Below are 19,401 nucleotides of genomic sequence, written 5' to 3'. Positions count from 1 at the left end.
ATTCGCCATAAAAATCCCTGTCTCTCAAATTTTCTCTTGAGTCCACTTTGCCACGCTGCAGATCCCCTTATTAATGAGTTAAATAAAAGGTTGACATATACCCACTATCAATTTTCGTAAGAATGATGTTTTTAACCTTTTGAGAATTACATTCTGCTAAGAGGTTGGGTTTTAAGTGCACGGAAAGCAGGACAGTCAGAAGGACTGGTTTATGTTTTACAAAGAAGCCTCAGACGGCTGGGTGGTGAGCAGGCTTAGCCGGGCCCCGGGGGAAGCAAGGAGCCCGGCTAGGGGCCAGTGCCTCTGTGCAGGGAAGAGACAAATGACAGAGGTAGAGGTGGAAGTGAGTCCTCACCTACTCCTGACATTTGAGGACATTTGTCCTTGTTCGTTTCCACGCTGGATCCCTGGGATCTGTTTTAGTGGCCAGTTTTCGTCTCTGGTGTGTGAGCTCCTTGGCAGGAGGTGTGTCCAGCTTTTGTGTGGCCTGAGCATCCAGCCCTGGACTGGACATAGCAGTGCTTGGCAAGGGTTTGCCGAGCGAATTCTCCTCTTCAGATCCTCCTCCTCCTCCTCCTCTTCCCTTTCTTTTTCCCCTTCTTCCTCCTCCCCTTCTTCCTTCTTTTTTTATTGTGATAAAATATGCATAGCATAAAATTTAGCATTTTAACCATTTTTAAGTGTACAGTTCAGTGATTAAGTACTTTCAATTGTCGTGAAACTGTCACCACCGTCCGTCCCCAGAATGTTTCCATCATCCCAAACTGAGACTCTGTCCTCTTAAACATGAGCGCCCCCCCTCTTCCCTTCTCCCCCAGCCCCTGGAAGCCACCATTCTACTTTCTGTCTCCACGAATTTGACTCCTCTAGAGACCTCATCTAAGTGCAGTCCCACGATATCTGTCTTTTTGCATCTGGAGTTTTTTCATTTAGCATGATGTCATCAAGGTTCATCCGTGCTGTGGCATGTGTCAGAATTTCCTTTCTTCTTAAGGCTGAAAAACATTCCGTTGTGTGTGTGTATAGATCGCGTTTTGTTTATCCCTTCGTCTCTTGATGGATAGGTGGGTTGTTTTCACCTTTTTTGGCTATTGTGAATAATACTGCTGTGAACATGGATGGGCAAATATCTCTTCGAGTCCTGGCTGTCAGTTCATTTGGCTGTCTCCCCAGAAGTGGAATGCTGGATCATATAGTAATCCCGCTTCACTTTTGGGGGAACTGCAGTACTGTTTTCTCTCGCAGATACACCATTGTGCGTTCCCACAAGCAATGAGCCATGGTTGCAACTTCTCCACATCCTCACCGACACTTACTGTTTTGTGCTTTTTTGATAATGGGTGTGGATTTGTCTTCTTTTAAAATATAAATGACCCAGGAAGAGGGAGACTCCAGAGTGAGGCATCTGGGGGCTCTTTCCTCCGTGCGTTCTTCATGGAGATAATGGAGGAGCCAGAGGTCCTGGAGTTGGATGGGGGGGTGCTTGGGCGGAGGAGAGCCTGGATGTGGGGGGGCCATCATCACACCCACCGAGCTTACAGCGTGGGTTCGGGGCTGGCTGAAGGAGAGGCCGCCCGATGGGGGAGCTGAAACCTAGAAGGTTTCCCGTGAGGAAATTTGTTTGTGTGAATCTGCTGTCGGGCCCCTGTCCCTGGGGAAAGCTGTTTCTAATTCAGGCTTCTCTTTCTGTCTGTTGCTCCCCAGTGTGATAATGCGAAAGGGTTGAAAGCCTTCTACGATGCAATAAAATACGGGCCGAATCACTTGATGGTGTTTGGAGGAGTCTGTCCGTCCGTTACATCCATCATTGCAGAATCTCTCCAAGGCTGGAATCTGGTGCAGGTAAGGTTTGGGTCACTTTTGGTTAGGGGACTGTCTTCGGCATCAGTCTTTTGCAGGAATGGTTCCTTGTGCAACATGGTTTCTAAGTTGCCCCGTTCATGCCTCCCCAACTCTTTCCTGGATGATCACACAGCTTCCTGCTACCCCCCACTCCTGGCCCAACCCTCTGGCCTTTCTGGCACGGCCGATGCAGTGGGTCTCTGTGGGGTGGCCCCAACTCCACTATGTGTTTGGAATCTTTTAGTGACTCCCTAGCCTGACTGTCAGTGCCATCGACATCCAGCCAATTGCCCGCCTAGCGTCATCTCTTGTCCCTGCCGCTCACCCCATGCCTCAGCCCCTCCCGACAACCCACCTTTCCCCAGAGACATCTTGCACCTTCAGACCTCTGAGCCCTGCTCTCACTGTTCCCTGATCAGATGGACTTTTATCTCCTTGCTGCCAAGCCTCCCTCCCCCACTGAAATTCTCTTGTCCACCAAGACTGCCCTTTCCCTCACATAAGCCTTTCCTGGGGCTCCTGACCAGTATTCACTCTTTACACTGGCAAATGTTATACACCATCCAGCCAGTGAGTGTAAGGTCTGATATAGACAAACTCACCAGTGCCAGCTGTTCTTTGGACTAGGAAAGAGAAGAGCATGGAAAGATGTGACCAATGAGAACGAGTGGTGGCCCACGCATGTGGTTTACTTCTTTGTTTCATCCATCCATCCATCCATTCACCCATCCATCCATCATCCATCCATCCATCCGTCCATCCATCATCCTTCCTTCCATCCACCCTTCCATCCATCATCCATCCATCCATCCTTCTTTCCATCCATCCATTATCCATCCATCATCCTTCCTTCCTTCCTTCCTTCCTTCCTTCCTTCCTTCCTTCCTTCCATCCATTCACCCTTCCTTCCTTCCTTCCTTCCTTTCTTCCATCCACCCTTCCTTCCATCCATCCATCCATCCATCCATCCATTCTTCCATCATCCACCCTACCATCCATCCAACAAATATAACAGGCAACTTACTATGTGCCTGGAATTTTGGTAGACACTGGGGGATATAGTGCTAACAGGACAGGTAGGGCACCTTCCCTTTCAGAGCTTACATTCTAGGAGGGAGGCAGGTAGGCAGTAAGCAGGTAAACAAGTAATAATACTAAGAGCTAACACTTGTGTAATATGTATACCAGGCTTACAACATACCAGACACTCTTCTGAGCACTTGTTTGCGTTAATTCAATCCTTAAAAGTTCTCTGTGCCGTAGTCACTATTATCCTCATTTTATAAAGAAGAAAACCTGGGCACACAGAGGTCTAGTAACTTGCTCAGGGACTGTCAGCTCATAGCTAACAGAGTCAGGATTTACACTCAGGCAGTCTGGCCCTTAAGCAAAGACTTCAGTAGGAAACAGCCAGGATAGAAATAAGCAGGGTGATGGGACTAGCGGTGACGGCCCCAAGGCAGTTAGGGAAGGCCTCTTGACGGAGGTGACCTTTGGGCTGAGACCTGAAGGGTGAGAAGGAGCTGGTTGGGTGGATGGAATAGGAAATGCAGGTGGCCTGTGCTGAGAAAGAACTTGTCATGTTCAGGGAACAGAGAAGGGGCAGTGGGGCAGGAGCATGGTGAGTGGGGAGCCAGGATGGGAATGAGGAAGCCAGTGGAGCCTGACCACAGCAGGATCTGGTTTCACCGCACTCCTGCTGACTGAGGAGCTCAGTGAGTCTGGCCCTGCTTGCATGGGATGCTGGGGGTAGAGCCCTGACCTCACAGCCCAAAGGGAGGCAGGAGCTGTCTGAGGCTGAGGTATGATGAGGAAGGAGCGAGGTCCCAAGGAAGGCTACCCACTCAGCCCAGGGGCAAGAAAGGCTTCCCAGAAGAGGGATGTGGAGCTGGCCGTGAAGGAAGAGAGGACGCTGGACAGCTGGAGCCGTGAAGGAGAGCATTGCCGGCAGAGGAAACGGGGCGCTCAGAAGCAAGAGGTGGGGGAGTGTGTGGGCCTGGGGAGCACTGAGTCATTCGCTGTGGCCTGAGCCGGCCACGTTGAATGTGGGTGGATGCAGCAGGAGATGAGGTCAGAGAAGCAGCTTGGCATGCTATGGTGCAAACCCAACCACGTGCCTGGGACCCAGCACCACTCACCTGGCTTCAGGCCCTGTGGTGCCTGCAAACAGTGAGACCTTGGGCGGGTCACCTTCTCTTGCTTCAGCTTCCTTTCCTGCAGACTGAGGAGCACGCTGTACTCCCTACTCGGCAGGGCCAGGCACTGCCTCTCTGAGCCTCAGCTCCTCATATGGAAAAGCAGGGGAGGGAGAAGGCCGGTCTCATAGGACTGCTGTGTGGGGTAAATGATCACATTGTGATCAGAACTGTGGCTGGCACATCCTTAGCACTAAGTGTTTCTTGTTTTATCCTTATCCCTGCCCTGCCTCCTGCCGCTCCCCGAGTTGACTACCCCAGCTTCTCAGCATCCTGGGTCTTTCTTGCAACACTGTTCCCACCCCCTGAAACGGCCCGTTCTTAGACATCCGGCTTGAATGCTGCCTCTTCCAAGAAGCCTTTCCTTACTGCACTCTCTAAAGTCTCCCCTCTAGAAACTCTTTTTCTCACTTCCCTGTGTTTACTTCTAGCTGAGCACATACATGGCCCACCCCCTCCTGCACCTCTGCCTGTCCCTCTCTGAGGGCTTGGCAGAAGTGGGGGCATGTTTAGCTGGGCTTTGAGCTCCTTAAGGAGAGAACCTGGGCCTGAGTTACTCCTGTTTTTCCTGGTGCTTAACACTTCACAGACCTTATTATATGTCTGTTGAATGAACAGAAGCATGGAGGGAGGAAGGCAGAGATGGAGGGATGGAAGAACCTGCAGACGGACACTTTGTTCAAACATGGCAGGCCAAGCTCTCTGGAGAAGCCCCATCCAGAGAGGAATCCAGGGAGCTTCCGGGCCTTTTCACCACCTCACTTGGATCCATTTGCCCTCAGAATTCTCTGAGGAGCTGTAGAAGCAAGCAGGACATTGGGAACTTCTAGCTTGCCAGCCAGAGCTCCCTGGCCCCCGCATGAGCACGACAGGCCTCCAGCTTAGAGAAGTTGACAGGACAGGAGACTGGGTTATGAAATGGAGATTGTACTAGTTATTGCTGCATAACGAATCGCCTCCAAATTCAGTGGCTTAAAACAACAATAATTATTATTTCATTATTTCTGTTGGGTCAGTAATTCAGACCCAGAGAATGGCTTGTGTCTGCGTCATGATGTTTGGGGTCTGCCTGGAAGATTTGGAGACTGGGGTCTAGCATCATCTGAAGGCTTGACTGGGGCTGGAGGATCAGCTCCCAAACTGGCTCCCTCACATGGCTGGCAAGTTGGTGTCTCTCCATGCAGGTCTCTCCATAGAGATCTAGAGTGCCTCCATGGCATGACAGCTGGCTTCCCCCAAAGCGACTCATCTAGAGACCAAGGCAGAGGTTGGCAAAGTCTTTCAGGACCTCGCTTCGGAAGGTACACACTGTCATTTATGCCTATTCCACTGCTCACACAAATTAGCTCTTATTTAGTGAGGGAGAGGACTAGGCAAGCTGTAGCGGGAGGCAAAGGTCACCGGGGTCCATCTTGGAAGCTGACTGCTGCAGGAAGGAGTAATTCTCTGAAGAAGGCGGGAGCTCAAGTTGCCCAGAAAAGGAGGCTTAATGCTGAGTCCCTTCTGTGTTTTGAAGAGCTCCTGCTCATCCTTCAAAACCCTGGATAAGTACCTCTTCCTCTATGATGCCCTCCTTGGTTCCTTGCCTTCTGTGGCTCCCATCCCTAGCCCCAAAAGTAAATGAATTGCTCCTTCCTAAATAAAGGCTTCTCTATGAAGGCTGTCTCCCCCAGGCTGGTGCAAAGTGGTTCTTATGCGGAGGGGACAAAGTATCTTACTCATTTTATGTATAAAGCACAGATATATATATAGACATAAATAGGTGTATAGTATATTGTGGTATTAACATTTCATGAGTGGTGCAGGATTAGGAAAACATGTACGAGGCTTCCTCGCAGAGTCGTAGTGACAAGAATATTGGGAAACAAGGTTCTTCATCACTTCTATTGCACACGGTATTTTGTCATTAAATGAATTACATCTTGTGGGAAATGGTTTATTCTATATCCAGGTGTTCCCTACTAGAATAGGAGCTTCTTGGGGGGGGGGGGGGGCAGGGGCCCCTGTTTCCTTCATCTCCCGGTTCCCAGGGCCTGCTGCAGGGCCGGGCACCAGCTGGGTCGTCGCTGAGTGCTGACCTGAACTAAATGCGGGGCACAGGCTGCAGAGTCTGAAGCCTCCCACGGCAGCAGTTTTCTCGCCCTGTGGACTTGACTGTGGGGGAGGTGGAGGATGTGGGAGGGAATGCAGGTCCTCAGTCTCCGCCTAAACAGGATCACTGTGCATCGTTGCAGACACGAACGGTCCACCATTGCCCTGGGTTTCTGCCGTCAGATACTGCGCCAGGTCAGGGGCTCCAGCTGCACCCTGATGGGGGCTAGCCCGGGGGCTGGGGACTGGACGGTGCCTGGCAGTCTAGAGAGCTCTGGGGACCTCGGAGGCAGAATCACAGGATGAGCCCAGGAGAGGAGACTTCTCCCAGCCTGTGGAGCCAGCCAAGGGGACTGAAGCAACAAAGACGAGGCTCTTGATAAAGAGTAGCGTTGGGGTTTCCACCTCCCCTCTGCCCCATTTTCAGGGAACCCACACTCTGGGAGCCTCCCAACCCCCTCGTCACCTCTGAGAGGCTGAGCTTGCTTGCAGAGAGGTGGAGGGGCTGGAGGAGTGGGCCTACATTCACTCAAGGGGTTCAGCAAATCCCTTAACTTATTCAAAACTGGGCTCCGAAACAGACTTTCACAAATGGGAAAATGCATGTAATTTGTGTAATTGAAAAGGAGCACTGACTGCCCTTTGGGGGAACAATGCTCGCTGGACAGAGACAGCCTGGAATGTGTAATCAGTTGTTTCTGTTTCCTGGTGCTACAAAAATAGGGATTCGCACGACAGAGGGGTGAAAATTCAGCCTGGTGCCAAAATCGGTTAAATTTAACTTCTGCTTTTTTGCCGGGCTTCTTGATTCATGGTTGCTGCGTCGAGAGACTAATATTGTTTAAGTCATGATGTGAGTCACTCAGCCACCGGGAGCGTCAGCTCCTCCAGCTAGATGCGAGGATCTTATAGTCCAGGCTGTGACATGTAGGCTTTGTCCCTCTCTGGCCTGGTCAGACCCCACCCTTGGGGAGCTCAGAGCTGGGGCCTCACACCGCCAGGGACCTACCAGGGCATAGCCTGGGAGACATCTGGGAAGGGTCGGGGACTGGCCGTTGGAGACGGCATGTTCGGACCGGAGGACACGCAGGAGTCTTCGCCTCCAGAGCCACATGGCTCTTTGAGAGATGTTGCTGGCTGTCTGTGACGTAGGTGGGGAGACGCAGGAGAGATGGCTGAAGTTAGCGGGGAGCAGAGCCCCCGCTCTCTGCAAGCAAGCCCTTGGCGCTGGAGGCGTCCAGCACGGGGCAGGCTGCCTGGCTGTGAAGTAGGGGGTTCCCTGTTGCCCAAGGTTCCCCGGATGTTCCAGTGTCATCCAGTCCTGCTTCTGGGGAGATCTAATATATAGAGGAAGAATAGACCAGGTTGAAGACTCTCAAACTCTATTACAAGAGTCACTTATGGAGGCTGGGGATGTGCTTGTGTTAATACAAATTCCCCAGGCTGCACTCAGCAGGTGCAGGTTAAGGTATTCATCAAATGCCTCAAGGGCTAGAGACCCACTCCTCACCCTCGCTGCCATTTCGGTACCCGCAGCTCAGGTGACTTAGATGCAGTAAGTTCCTGGGGTCCTGCTAGGCCAGGACATCTCTCAGGCTCATCTCCCAGACGCTGGGGCTCTAGGACTGGGACGCCAAGGACTCTGTGGAGTGCTCCCAGTGTGCAGGGCTCAGTTTATGCTGCCCCTGTTGGGGAGAGGGCGCGGAGGAGACAGCAGGGCCCCCAGGACGGAGTCCCCTGCCCACCTCCTGCTCCTTCATACCCCGCCCCCCCCCCCCCCCCCCCACCTCAGACAGGGGCCTCTCCACCCGGCAGGACTGTACTCATTCTTTCTGGTGCAGTGTGCTGCCCTTTCCCTGTGAAGACCCCCGTTCCTTGTCCTGTGCCGTCTTACCCACACACCCCGGCCATTGTGTGTCCTGCCCTGTGCCTGTGTCTGGCCTGGCCTGGAGCTGCCTGAGGTCAGGGTCTAGTCTCATTCAGTCTTGCACCCTGGGCTTGGTGCTGACCTGGCTCACATGCTGAGTGGGACCGGGGGAGTATTTGCCAACAGAAGGCTGGATGGCTGCCTTCTAGGCCTCAATCTTGTCCCTAAGGAAGGGGGCAGATCATCAGAGCCTGCCAGACCCGAAGGGACCCAGAGTGCTTCTCAACCTGCAACCCCTTGGGAAAGAAAAGCAAAGGGAGGCCAAAAAATGGCCTCCAGCTTGGCCTCAGCCCACATCTCCTGTCCTGGACCCAGGTTTGTTTTTTTTTTTTTAACTCGTATATTCCTTTGACATGGTTTTCACACCCCCTCAGAATCCTGTCCTCAGCCGTCTGAAGGGGGCTTGCTTTTGACCCTGCCTTGCACTTTTCTTGAGGAGTTCTGCTGACCTGCCCCCAACCGAGGCAGTCCTTCTGAAAGCATGGGGCTTGGGGATAAGGCGGAAGAATTTGGAGAGGAGCGGAGGATGGGGGCAGGGTCGCTGAAACCAGAGATGGAGGCAGGGCCCCGGAAAGGTACAAGAGACGCAGCCAGAGGGGGCTGACATCCTCAGAGAGCGGGACAAAACTCCTTCCTTCTTGGGAGCTAGGTGATAGCTCTGCCTCAGCATGCAGACAGAAATAGTCTCGCTGATGAAAATAAAGCCAGATTCCTGAAGGGATAAAGGGCTGCTCGCAGGAAAACGCAAACACGGTTTCGTCAAGAACCGTATCCCGCAGAGCCTGTCCTTTAAAAGGCAGCGCAGCAGATATTAAATTGTAGATGCGTTTCTCCTGGCACCTTCCCAGCCTCCCCTCGCAGCCATCCTGCGCCGCGGGACTCCCCTCAGGACCTCCCCGGGCAGGAAGTTCTCAGCTCGTGTGATGGGGCTGAATCCACAGAGAAGGTCCTGCCAGGGAGCGGAGGGGGCAGGTCATGCAGACGGGCAATGTTGAGTCTGCGATTGTTGCAGGATTGGCAACGACGGCCCGGAACGCTTAGGACTTGATTTCTGCAAAATCTAAATCATGCTTGGTTTTGACATTTAAAAAACCAAATCAGTGAGCCCCACCCCAGTCGAGCCCTTTGCTATTTACTGAATTCCAGCATGGCTCTAAACTGTCGGTCAATGCCATTTGCATCCCAGGAACAGAAATTTTGTCATCGGACTTGATTTTCTCAAGCGATTCTTATTAAAGGGGTGGGTTGCCTGAGAAGTCAAAGGGTTGGTTTGTTTGTTTTTAACTTAGCTGTGGGTTGTGGAATTTGAGGTAGATTCATAGAAAGCGAGAGCGGGGAGGGTCTGGCAAGCATCGGGTCCAGTCTCCCCATTCTGCAGATGGGGAAACAGAGGCCCAAAGTGGGGAGGACCTGGCCAAGTTCTCACAGTAACAGCAAAGCCATGAGTCCCATGGCTCACCCTCCAGTGCTCTGCAGAATACACTAAAATATGGTCTCATTTCTCTCTCTCAGCCTTGCTTTTACGTAAAATGGGAATAGCAAACTAGCCTTGTATGCCATTTGTGACAATCACGGAAAGCTTTCCCTTTTAAGTGAAAGCACTTCTATAGACTACAAACAGTAGCCATCATTGCAGTGATGAGGACTCCTCCACCAGAAGCAGATCTCTAATTACAGTTAGCAGAGTTTAAAAATCACCCCGTTTTATATCAACAACAAAGGTGGTTTACTCTGGCACCAAACACCCTGAAACCAAAGTGTCAGGGGCAGGATGGGGGTTCTTCAGCGAGACACGTTGCACACAATGCCCACTTCTCATCCGCTGTGAGTCAAAATCCACCCAGCTGCAAGTCTGTCCCCCTCCCAGCCCATGTCACGGCGGCCATATCCACGCGTGGCTGGGTGGCCAGACTGTGGACCCGATGAGGACCATTCGGGAGGTGCGGTGTGACTGAGCACAGCTGGAAGCCGCTGCTGTGGCTGCTGTCTAAGAAAGACGACGGAGGCCAAGAATCCAGGCCAGGCTGGAGCCATTTCTTGGCACTGGTCTCCAGAGGGGCCATTTAGCACATTAATAATCTATGAGATGCTTCCACCTTCTGGATCCATAAAAAAAAAAAAAAAAAAAAAAGGCGGTGGGAGAGAGGGAGAAGCAATATTAAGGGCACGCACTATGGGTGGGCCTTCCTGGTCGTGTCACGGGATGCCCGGTGCAGGAAATTCCGGTTCTGAGAGCCGGCCGAATGTCCTCCATGTGGTGAGGAAACGTTGGTAGCTTTCAATTTGGATACAAGTGGGTAGGAGGAAAAACGAGCCCTCGAAAGGGATCTGGGCAGGACCCCATCGATCCTCTGGAGGGAAAGAGGGGGTCTGTTCTCATGCATTTATTCCTTCACTGACTCATGCTTCTGTGTATTTATTCATGCCCTAAACTCAACCAGTGCAGTGCCTGCTCTGTGCTCTCCCAGGCGCTCCCAGACCAGCACATATCCCACTGCCCAGCACTGCCACCCCAGGATGGGCAGACATGGCAGAGAGGCAGTTTGGTGAGGTTCTAGAGGTCTAGAACCCAGACGCTCTGGGTAGTCGTCCCCCCGTGTCTCTCTTTGATGGAACTGGTGTGGGCAAATCAGCAACCTCTTGGAGCCTCACTGGACTCATCTGCAGAATGGGCTAAGTCTGCCCTTCTTCTGGGGCTGTTGAGAGCATCAGACAGGACAGGGTTAATGGAGCAGGGTGGATGCACTCTGCAGATTGTAGGCCCTCTACAGACTAAGGTTGATATTACTGTTCCTGGTGCTTCTGCCATCTGAGACGCTGGCCAGGCCCTGGGCTGGGAATTCCTTGAAGATTTATGTCTCCATCTGTGTCCAGATTCAAAGTCGCGTGGATGAAATGAGCTATCACAGACCATGAAGGTGATTCAGAACAGTGAAGTGAAAACAGAGAACTTGCAGGGAAGGCGAAATAAACCCAAAGCAGCTGTAAGAGGTGCACATGCTCTTTTTAGGTGGAGTTTTCACAGAAGCAGAGGCAAAGAAGGGCACGGTCCTGTCGAGCAAGTGCCTGGAGGTTCCCAGTCTATTCCTGCCAAGGACCCAACCCATATCCTTCCTGTCCATCTGGTACGAGATTTAATTCAAGGTTCTAACCCCCATTTTTAATGCAAGACCATGGTATCGAAAGTAATATCAGCTCCCAGTGTGTAAGCCCAATGGCCTCATTGTTTATGCGTCTTTCACTGCCTCAACCCCTTTCTGGAAATACTCGGGGTGTAAATAATTCATTCTAAATAAATAAATCACTCACACTCCTTATGGTACAGCTGATGCTGCTGGTCACAGCACAACAGCAGATTACAGTGAGTTGAGTCTGGAATTACAAGTTGAGACCGGAAAGGCCCGGAGAGGGAATGAGAGAAGTAGTTCCCTCCAGGAGGACAAATGTGTGAAATGGTATAATAGCAACCTAAGATGGTTGTCGTTAGACACGATAAACGTGGACAGGAAATGGGAAACAGGAGAGTCTCAGGCAAATGGGGATGTGTTGGTCACCCTCCCCAGGCTCCGTCCTACTTCTAGAAGCCTGGGCCTCTGGGCGCTTGATTAGTGCTTCCGGTGATTCTGATGCACAGCAGTGAGTGAGATGAGGTGATGAGCCACCCTCAGGTAGAGGCTCCTAGTGGGTGTGCTCAGAGGGGATTCAGCCACCAGATGAGGGGCTAGATTGTGCAGTTTCCCACATGTACCCACCGGTAGAACTCGTCAGGTGGGGTGGTGTGGGGGCAGGGTACTGGTGTACTAATTAAGAATTAGATCCCCAGGTCCACTGATCACATCCTAGGGAGGAAGCCTGGGAAGCTGATTTTTAACAATCACCTTGGATAGTTCATATCATCAGGGAACCTGGGGAAACACTGGTCTAGAGATTCTCTAAAGCCACAGAGCAGCAGCAGCACCTGTTAGAAATGCAGAGCCCCAGGCCCCACCCCACACCTACTGACCTTGACTCTGAATTTTAACAAGATCCTAGACGATTCTTGCTGATTTAAGATGCCTGGGGTCTCTGAAGGCAGATGTGTCAGCTGAGGGGGATGGGTTTCAAGGGTAGGTGTTCAGACCCTGGAAGGGACTTAAGGGAAATACGTATTCAGCCCCCGAACCTACCTGCAGAATGTCAGGTGTCACCACCTTTGGACTTCCCTGCATCTCAGCATCATGGACCACAAGGACTCTTGTCAAACTATGGTGCAGAGGGAGCATGTCTTGCTTGAGCCTTGGTCTGACACGCCAGCCTGGGAGTCCTTTCAGCTCACAAGGCCCTTGACCCCCTAGTGGCCAGGAGCACACACGGGGGACCTGTGGCTCCCAGTAAGGAGCAGTGGGAAGGACACCGGGTTCGCATGATACCTGGCTTCCCATCCTGGCCCTGCCGTCTCCCAGCTGGGCGGCCTTACACAAACCACTTGCCCTCAGTGGAGCCTGAACACGCTCATCCATAACCATTCTGCTTTCCTCCAAGGACTGTAGTGACACTTGCGTGGGCCCTGGGACGCTGTGCGGCTGCTGGGCAGGTGCTCTAGGACAAGAGCACGGGGTTGGTGTCAGGCCCGGCCCTGACTGCTCTGTGTTTATCCTGTTTGATAAGGTGGTCTTGTGCCCATTTGTACAGATGAGGAAACAGAGGCCCAGAGGGGCTAATGTGCTCAGTCAACTTGTAATAATGACAATACCTGGTACATTTCTTGGGCTTGGAGTCACATGGGCTGGGGCTCACATCCAGGCCCTGGCACTTACTAGTTGTGACTCTGGGCAGGTCACTTAGCCTCTCCCAGTCTCAGTGCCTCATCTCTGACATGCAGTGGGGTGGCAGGCCCTGGGCTGGTTGTGAGATTAGATAAGACCCTCAGAGTTCCAGGCACTGTGCCTTGTATTCTTCTTCCTTCCCAAGACTAAGGTGGCCTTCTGGTCTACCTTCCAGGAAGAGATAGGGCCCTGGGACATGGGGTCAGCTCTCTGGGACTAGCTGTGTGGCCTCTATGCATCCACTGTGTTCTCTGGGCCTCCTGCTGCAAAGAGAAAGGGTGGGGCCAGATGATTAAGTCATGTCATTATTCCCTGTAATCCTGTAGCTCAAAGCTATCACCATGTGCCTTAAATCTGTTGTCTTCCCTCTTGTTTCCTGCATGTGACTCCCTCTTGTAGTGGTTCCTGGGTTGGGCCTGGTTCTCCCTCCATTCCTAAGCCACTCAGACATGCATTCTCCACCAGAGTGTTCCAGGTAGAGAACCCATTCTACAGGTGAAGGAGGTAGGCCCAGAGAGGTCAAGCAGCCTGTGTCAGGCCACACCATGAGCAGAGGCCAAGGTGCAGGGCCAGCGTTGCTGGTAGGTCCCCCTGTCACCCATTCCCCTCCTGCTTGGGGATAGAGCCAGCTCTCTGCAGCTCTGAGGCCTTTGCCCATGCTGTTCCCACTGTTAGGTGCCTTTCTGGTTCTCTCCTCCCCTGGCTGAGCCCTGTGTATTTCCTGAGATTTAGTTTAAGTGTTACCCCCTCCAGGAAGCCTCCCTAGTCTCCCCCAACCCTGCTCCCCAGCTTTGTGTTTTCTTCATTCATTTCATCTTTGCCCTTTCTTCAGTAGCTTACAATTCTCTGATGAGGTCTCAGTGTTACCCACTGTGAACTCCCCCAAGACAGTCCTTGCCTGTCTGAGTCATGGCTGCACCTCAAGGGCCTCACACAAGACCTGGCACGGAGTAGGTAGTCCTAAATCAAGAATGGGCACACCCAGATGGCCTATTACAAACCAATTTATAATACTCCTGGCCTACATTCTCTGGCCTTTGCTATGGGCCAGGCACGGTTCTAACCCTGCGCATAGATTAGTGCATTTACTCCACACACCAACCCACCAACCCTATGACGCTATTATTCTCCTCATTTCACAGGTGAGGAAACTGAGGCACAGAAAGGTTGAGTGTCTTGCCAAGAAATTGCCCAGACTAAGTGGCTCCAGCATCTATGCTGGCAACCACGAGATATAATGCCTGTCAGCGAATCGCATTTAACCCTCGGGCAACACTGTGGGGAAGGAAGAGCAGGGGAGGAAGCTTCCTAGTTAGGCTGTTTTCAGAATGACGAAAACAAGATGCTAAGGTCAAAGAGACTTTCCCCTCTTCCTGCTGAGGCCTCAGGGTGTGGGAGTGGGGTGTCCAGAGGCTCCCTCCAGGCCCCTGGGATCCCTCCCAGCCTTCCCCGGTGATGAGCTTCCTGCCTGTCTGCAGATGACCACCCAGGCTGGCTTGAGCCCCTCAGTGCTGGCCTGTGTTCTCCTTGTAAATCGCTCAGCACGTGTGCTTGTGCACACACACAAACATACACACACACGACTGTTTTTGTTTTTTTTTTTAATGTTTGTTTATTCTTGAGAGAGTGAGAGACGAGAGAGAGAGAGGGAGACACAGAATCCGAAGCAGGCTCCAGGCTCTTAGCTGTCAGCACAGAGCCCGACTCAGGGCTTGAACCCACGAACTGTGAGATCGTGACCTGAGCCGAAGTCCGACTCTTAACTGACTGAGCCACTCGGGTGCCCCTACACACACACACCACTTTTAAACCTGTTCCTCACTTGTTGTGTAAAAAAATAAATGGTTCCTTTGAACTCAAAAAGGAGATGACTGGTTGTTGGTGAAAATCAGTAACTATCCTAAGTATTTCAAGCAGATAGTACTTAGGAGCTCTATTCTGGGTGGTTTTATAATGAATGCGTTGGTTTGGTTTTGTTTTGTTTTGTTTTTTAATAGAGCCTAGCCTACATTAGCGTTGAATTATACAGAAGACTTTTGCTTTGGTTCTGTGTACCAAGGAAATTAAATAATTTATTATTTCCATGATACAGAGCTGAAGCCTTATAAAGTGGGAAGCACTCAACCTGAGACAAAGGATCCTGGGTTAGACAATTATTTAGATGTTATGCCCAGATGCGGACAGAAGCATGGTTTTCTCAGATTGGCCCCAGATTCCCACACAAGCTGTGATCTAGCACTGTCCTCGTTACTTGTGAGATAGCATGGTGGCTTTGTGGGAATGACCCCCTCTCTCATCCTGGGCGTCTTCTGAGACTCCAGGCCTGTTGCTGGAATAGTGGGGACGTGGACCCTCGGCGCAGCAAAGCAGCTCTGGCCCACCCCAGCAGCCCCCACGAGCAAGAAGGGATCTTTCCTCAGTTCTCAGGTTGAGACTTCTCTTCTCTTCTCTGAGGAGGCTTTCCACCCAGATCCCTGCCTCCAGTAGACACACATCCGTAACAACTGCCTCTCCCCACACTGCACTGTCGTGCAAGGTTCAGTTTCCTGTTCAGTGTGGAGCTTGCCTGGTGGTTGTCAGTCCCCTCAGTCATCGGGGGGCAGTGTGGGTGGGGAGGGGTGGGGCCATACCTCCCTTGTCACTAGTTGGAACCCCAGAACCCAGCATATGGCCTGGAAGCTAGGAGAACCTCCAGGAATCTTTTGTTTTTGTTTGGTTTGGGGGTTCTCTCTTTCTCAGTCTCTCCTTTTTGTGCAAGTAGCATTATGAATTCATGGATCTTTAAAATATATATTAAATGGACTGTATTCCAATCAGTTGCAGACATTATTTTTTAATGCAGTCAGTGTTTTGGCGGCTCTACTTGTGTTTCTACCTTTCCTCCACATTTTCGTCCAGTTTTTTTGGAAAATTTTCAAAGCCTGCAAAAATTAAGAGAAAGCGCAATGAACGTCATATCCTTTGCGTAGGTACACGAGTTGTTTGTGTGTTGCCATGTTGGTCTTCCTCTCCCCCTCCTTCCCCTGTCCATCTCACCCCTACACCCATTTTTTTGTTGAAGGCCTTGACAATAGTTTGCAGACATAATGACACTTCACCACTAAATATGTCAGTACGAGGCTCTTCTTCTCCTAAGAACAATTGTATTCTCTTACATCATCATAGTATAATTATCACACCTAAAAATTAATAGCAATATGATATTACCTATATGTGGCCCATGTTCAAATTTCCCCAATTATCCCCAGAATGTCCTTATTGCCATTTATTTGGGGATAGCATGCTGTGTAAACCCTGTCATGTACTTAGCCCCCTTGAATTTGCTACTTCTAATCTCCTACTTATTTTTATTGTTGTTGTTGTTGCTTTCAGGACGTTGACCTTCCTAAAAGGCCCAAGCTAGTTGTTTTATAAAATGTTCCCCAAATCCCAAATCTGGATTTGTTTGATCGTTTCTTCGCAGCTTGATTCAGGTTAAACAATTTTGGCAAGAATCCAAACATGTTCTTCCCAGTGCTTTGAGTCAAGAGGTCCACCTCTGGACTATTCTTGATGACACTAAATTTGATCACTTGGTTAAGATAGCATCTGCTAGATTTATTGTAAAGATATCTTCTCCCCTTAGTAATTATTAGGTAAGATGTGGGGCAAGTCTTGGAGGCCCACAATCTTACCTGATGATGGTCCTTGGGGAGCCACTGTTATATTGGGGCTGCAGAATGGTCCTTTCCTGATTCAACTCCCACCCCCCCCCCCTTCTACACTAATGCTGGCATTCTCCTCTGCAGAAGAGTATTCCCTTTTTTGAGGCTTTCTTCCCCTCCCTCCCCTCTGCCCCCCCTCCTCCTTCTCTCCCTTCCTGCCTCCTCCTCCATTAGTTTGGACACTTAATATTTACCTGCTTTAGATTTGGAATCAGCCCTTTCTCTAAGCATTCCTGATTCTTCCTGCTGGGGAATCATATTTAGGAACCATGATCTGGATGCTAGCTCTGCTCATTGCTACTGGGCTTCACTGCTTCTAGGTTTTTTCCAGTGGACTGAACTAGAAAATATAATTCTTAAGATGTTTTAATCAAAAGCATTTAAGGGGCATCTGGGTGGCTCAGTCAGCTAAGTGTCTGCCTTTTTTATTTTTATTTTTTTTAATGTTTATTTATTTTTGAGAGAGAGAGAGAGAGACAGAGCACGAGCAGGGGAGGAACAGAGAGGGGGGAGACACAGAATCTGAAGCAGGCTCCACACTCTGAGCTGTCAGCACAGAGCTCGACGCAGGGCTCGAACTCATGAACCACGAGATCATGACCTGAGCAGAAATCGGAAGCATCTGACTCTTGATTTCAGTTCAGGTCATGATCTCACAGTTCATGGGTTACAGCCCCGCATCAGGCTCTGCACTGACAGCATGGGGCCTGCTTGGGATTCTCTCTCTCTCCATCTCTCTCTGCCCCTCCACCACTTGCTTTCACACACTTTCTCTCTCAAGATAAATAAATAAACGTTAAAAAAAAAAGTGTTTAAACCTTAATATGGCTAAAAGGAGATAATCACACAAATATAGGACATTTTGCAAGTCACCTGGCCTGGATTCTTCAGAAAATTTAATGTTGTGGAAAACAATAAGAACAACAACAGAAAGGCAGGGGAGTGTTCTCAGATGAAGAGAGATGATACAAATATCGCAGCCAAATGAGAGGCACGAATGCTGATTGGATCCTGATTTTTAGCAACGTAAAGGGCATTTGGGGGAAATTGAAGAATCAGTGTGGACTGACCATGGGATGGTACTGAATTGCCCTTTATTCTCGGAAGTGTGATAATGACCCAGTAATGCTACTGGGGAATGTTCTCAGGTGGTGCATTCTGGACTGATAGGAGTCAAGTGTCAAAGTGCTTATAAGTTGATTTCAGATGCATCAAAACCAAAAACGTGTGTGTGTGTGTGTGTGTGTGTGTGTGTGTGTGTGTGTATACGTGTGTATATGTGTGTGTGTGTATGTACATATGCATGTGTATGTGTATATAGAGAGGAAAGCAGATGTGGAAAATGCCAAATGGTGAAGGGTATATGGGGTTCACTGTATGTTCTTTCAACCTTTTTGTAGGTCTGAATATTTTAATAATGAAAAGTTGGGAATGTGTGTGGGGGTACCTTGGGGGGGGAGATTATATTTCTCCTAGTTGGACAGTGAAGATGCATCTAGAACTTTCTTTACAGATTTTTCCTTGTGTGATTGTATTAGCAACTCTTATACTCTTAAGTACCTTTGTTTTCAGGCCTTAGGGATTTATTTTTTTTCTTTCTGTTGATTTCTTTTTAAAACATATATAACTTTTAGATGATTGTATAGTCAAAAATATGCAAGGGGCGCCTGGGTGGCTTAGTCGGTTAAGCATCCGACTTCGGCTCAGGTCATGATCTCGAGATCCATGAGTTTGAGCCCCGTGTTGGGCTCTGTGCCGACAGCTCAGAGCCTGGAGACCACTTCAAGTTCTATGTCTCCGTCTGTCTCTGCCCCTTCCCTACTCACAATCTGCCTCTCTCTCTCTCTCAAAAATAAATAAACATTAAATAAATTAAAAATAATATGCAACAAATAGAGAATTTCTGGACCCAATACAGCTTCCCTCTGTTCTGGTCCCTGCCATTGCTGTTGATAGCCATTTTTATTAGTTTTTTATTTAGTGTTTCTCATTCCAAATATACGTAAGTGTGTGTTTTCATTCCTCTTCCTCTTTAAAAAATTTTTTTAATGTTTATTATTTATTTTTGAGAGAGAGAGAGAGAGAGGGACAAAGACAGAGACAGAGTCAAGCAGGGGAAGGGCAGAGAGAGAGTGGGACACAGAATCCAAAGCAGGCTCCGGGCTCTGAGCTGTCGACACAGAGCCCGACGCGGGGCTTGAACTCACGAACTGGGAAATCGTGACCTGAGCCAAAGTCAGATGCTCAACCAACTGAGCCACCCAGGCGACCCTCCTCTTCCTCTTTCTTACGCCAAAGGGAGCATACTAGATATACTATTCTGCACCTTACTTTTTTCCCCTTAATTTTCCCAGAGCTCACTGTTTATCAGTATATAAAGACATTTCTGATTTTTTACAGCTACAATTGGGGAATGAATTTCTAGAAGTGGGATTTGTGGGCCAAGAGAATGCATCTGTAATTTTTCTAGAAAATAAGTATTTGCTGAATGAATGAGAAAACGAATGAATGAACTTGATTAAGAAGGAGCAGAAAGTAAAAGGCTAATATCCAAATGGAGACTTAAGACGATTAGACTGAATAACTGCCTTGAGAGAGGCTGGTTTGAAACCCCTCTGACGAAGTCTTGGAGTGCTGCAGTTTTCATTCTGTCGCCTAAAGAAAGAATCCCTCCTTGGTTTGTCAATTAAACACAGAACTGCAAGCTCGTGAAATGGTGGAGCTGAAATAAAAAGCCAGCCAGCGTCATCTCCTTATTTTAACAGCGAGGAACCCCAGGCCCAGAAAGAGGAGGGGACCAACGGAAAGGTGGAGAAGAAAGCCCAAATTTAGTTCAG

At 49.9% G+C, this 19,401-nt stretch overlaps 1 protein-coding gene across 1 annotated transcript in view; it reads left to right on the top strand.

The window, feature by feature from the left end:
- The window catches only part of GABBR2 (gamma-aminobutyric acid type B receptor subunit 2), a 347,631-nt gene that overhangs the window by 109,970 nt on the left and 218,260 nt on the right, over positions 1–19,401 (top strand). Inside the window, exon 2 of the mRNA XM_060609214.3 lies at positions 1,705–1,842. Coding sequence (XP_060465197.1) covers positions 1,705–1,842 — 138 coding nt within the window. The remainder of the gene's footprint in view (positions 1–1,704; positions 1,843–19,401) is intronic.

Source organism: Panthera onca, chromosome D4, assembly GCF_046562875.1.
Source record: "Panthera onca isolate mPanOnc1 chromosome D4, mPanOnc1 haplotype 2, whole genome shotgun sequence".
Taxonomy (NCBI): domain Eukaryota; kingdom Metazoa; phylum Chordata; class Mammalia; order Carnivora; family Felidae; genus Panthera; species Panthera onca.
Note: the sequence above shows the minus strand (reverse complement) of the source record. Positions and strands in the feature narration are given on the sequence as shown.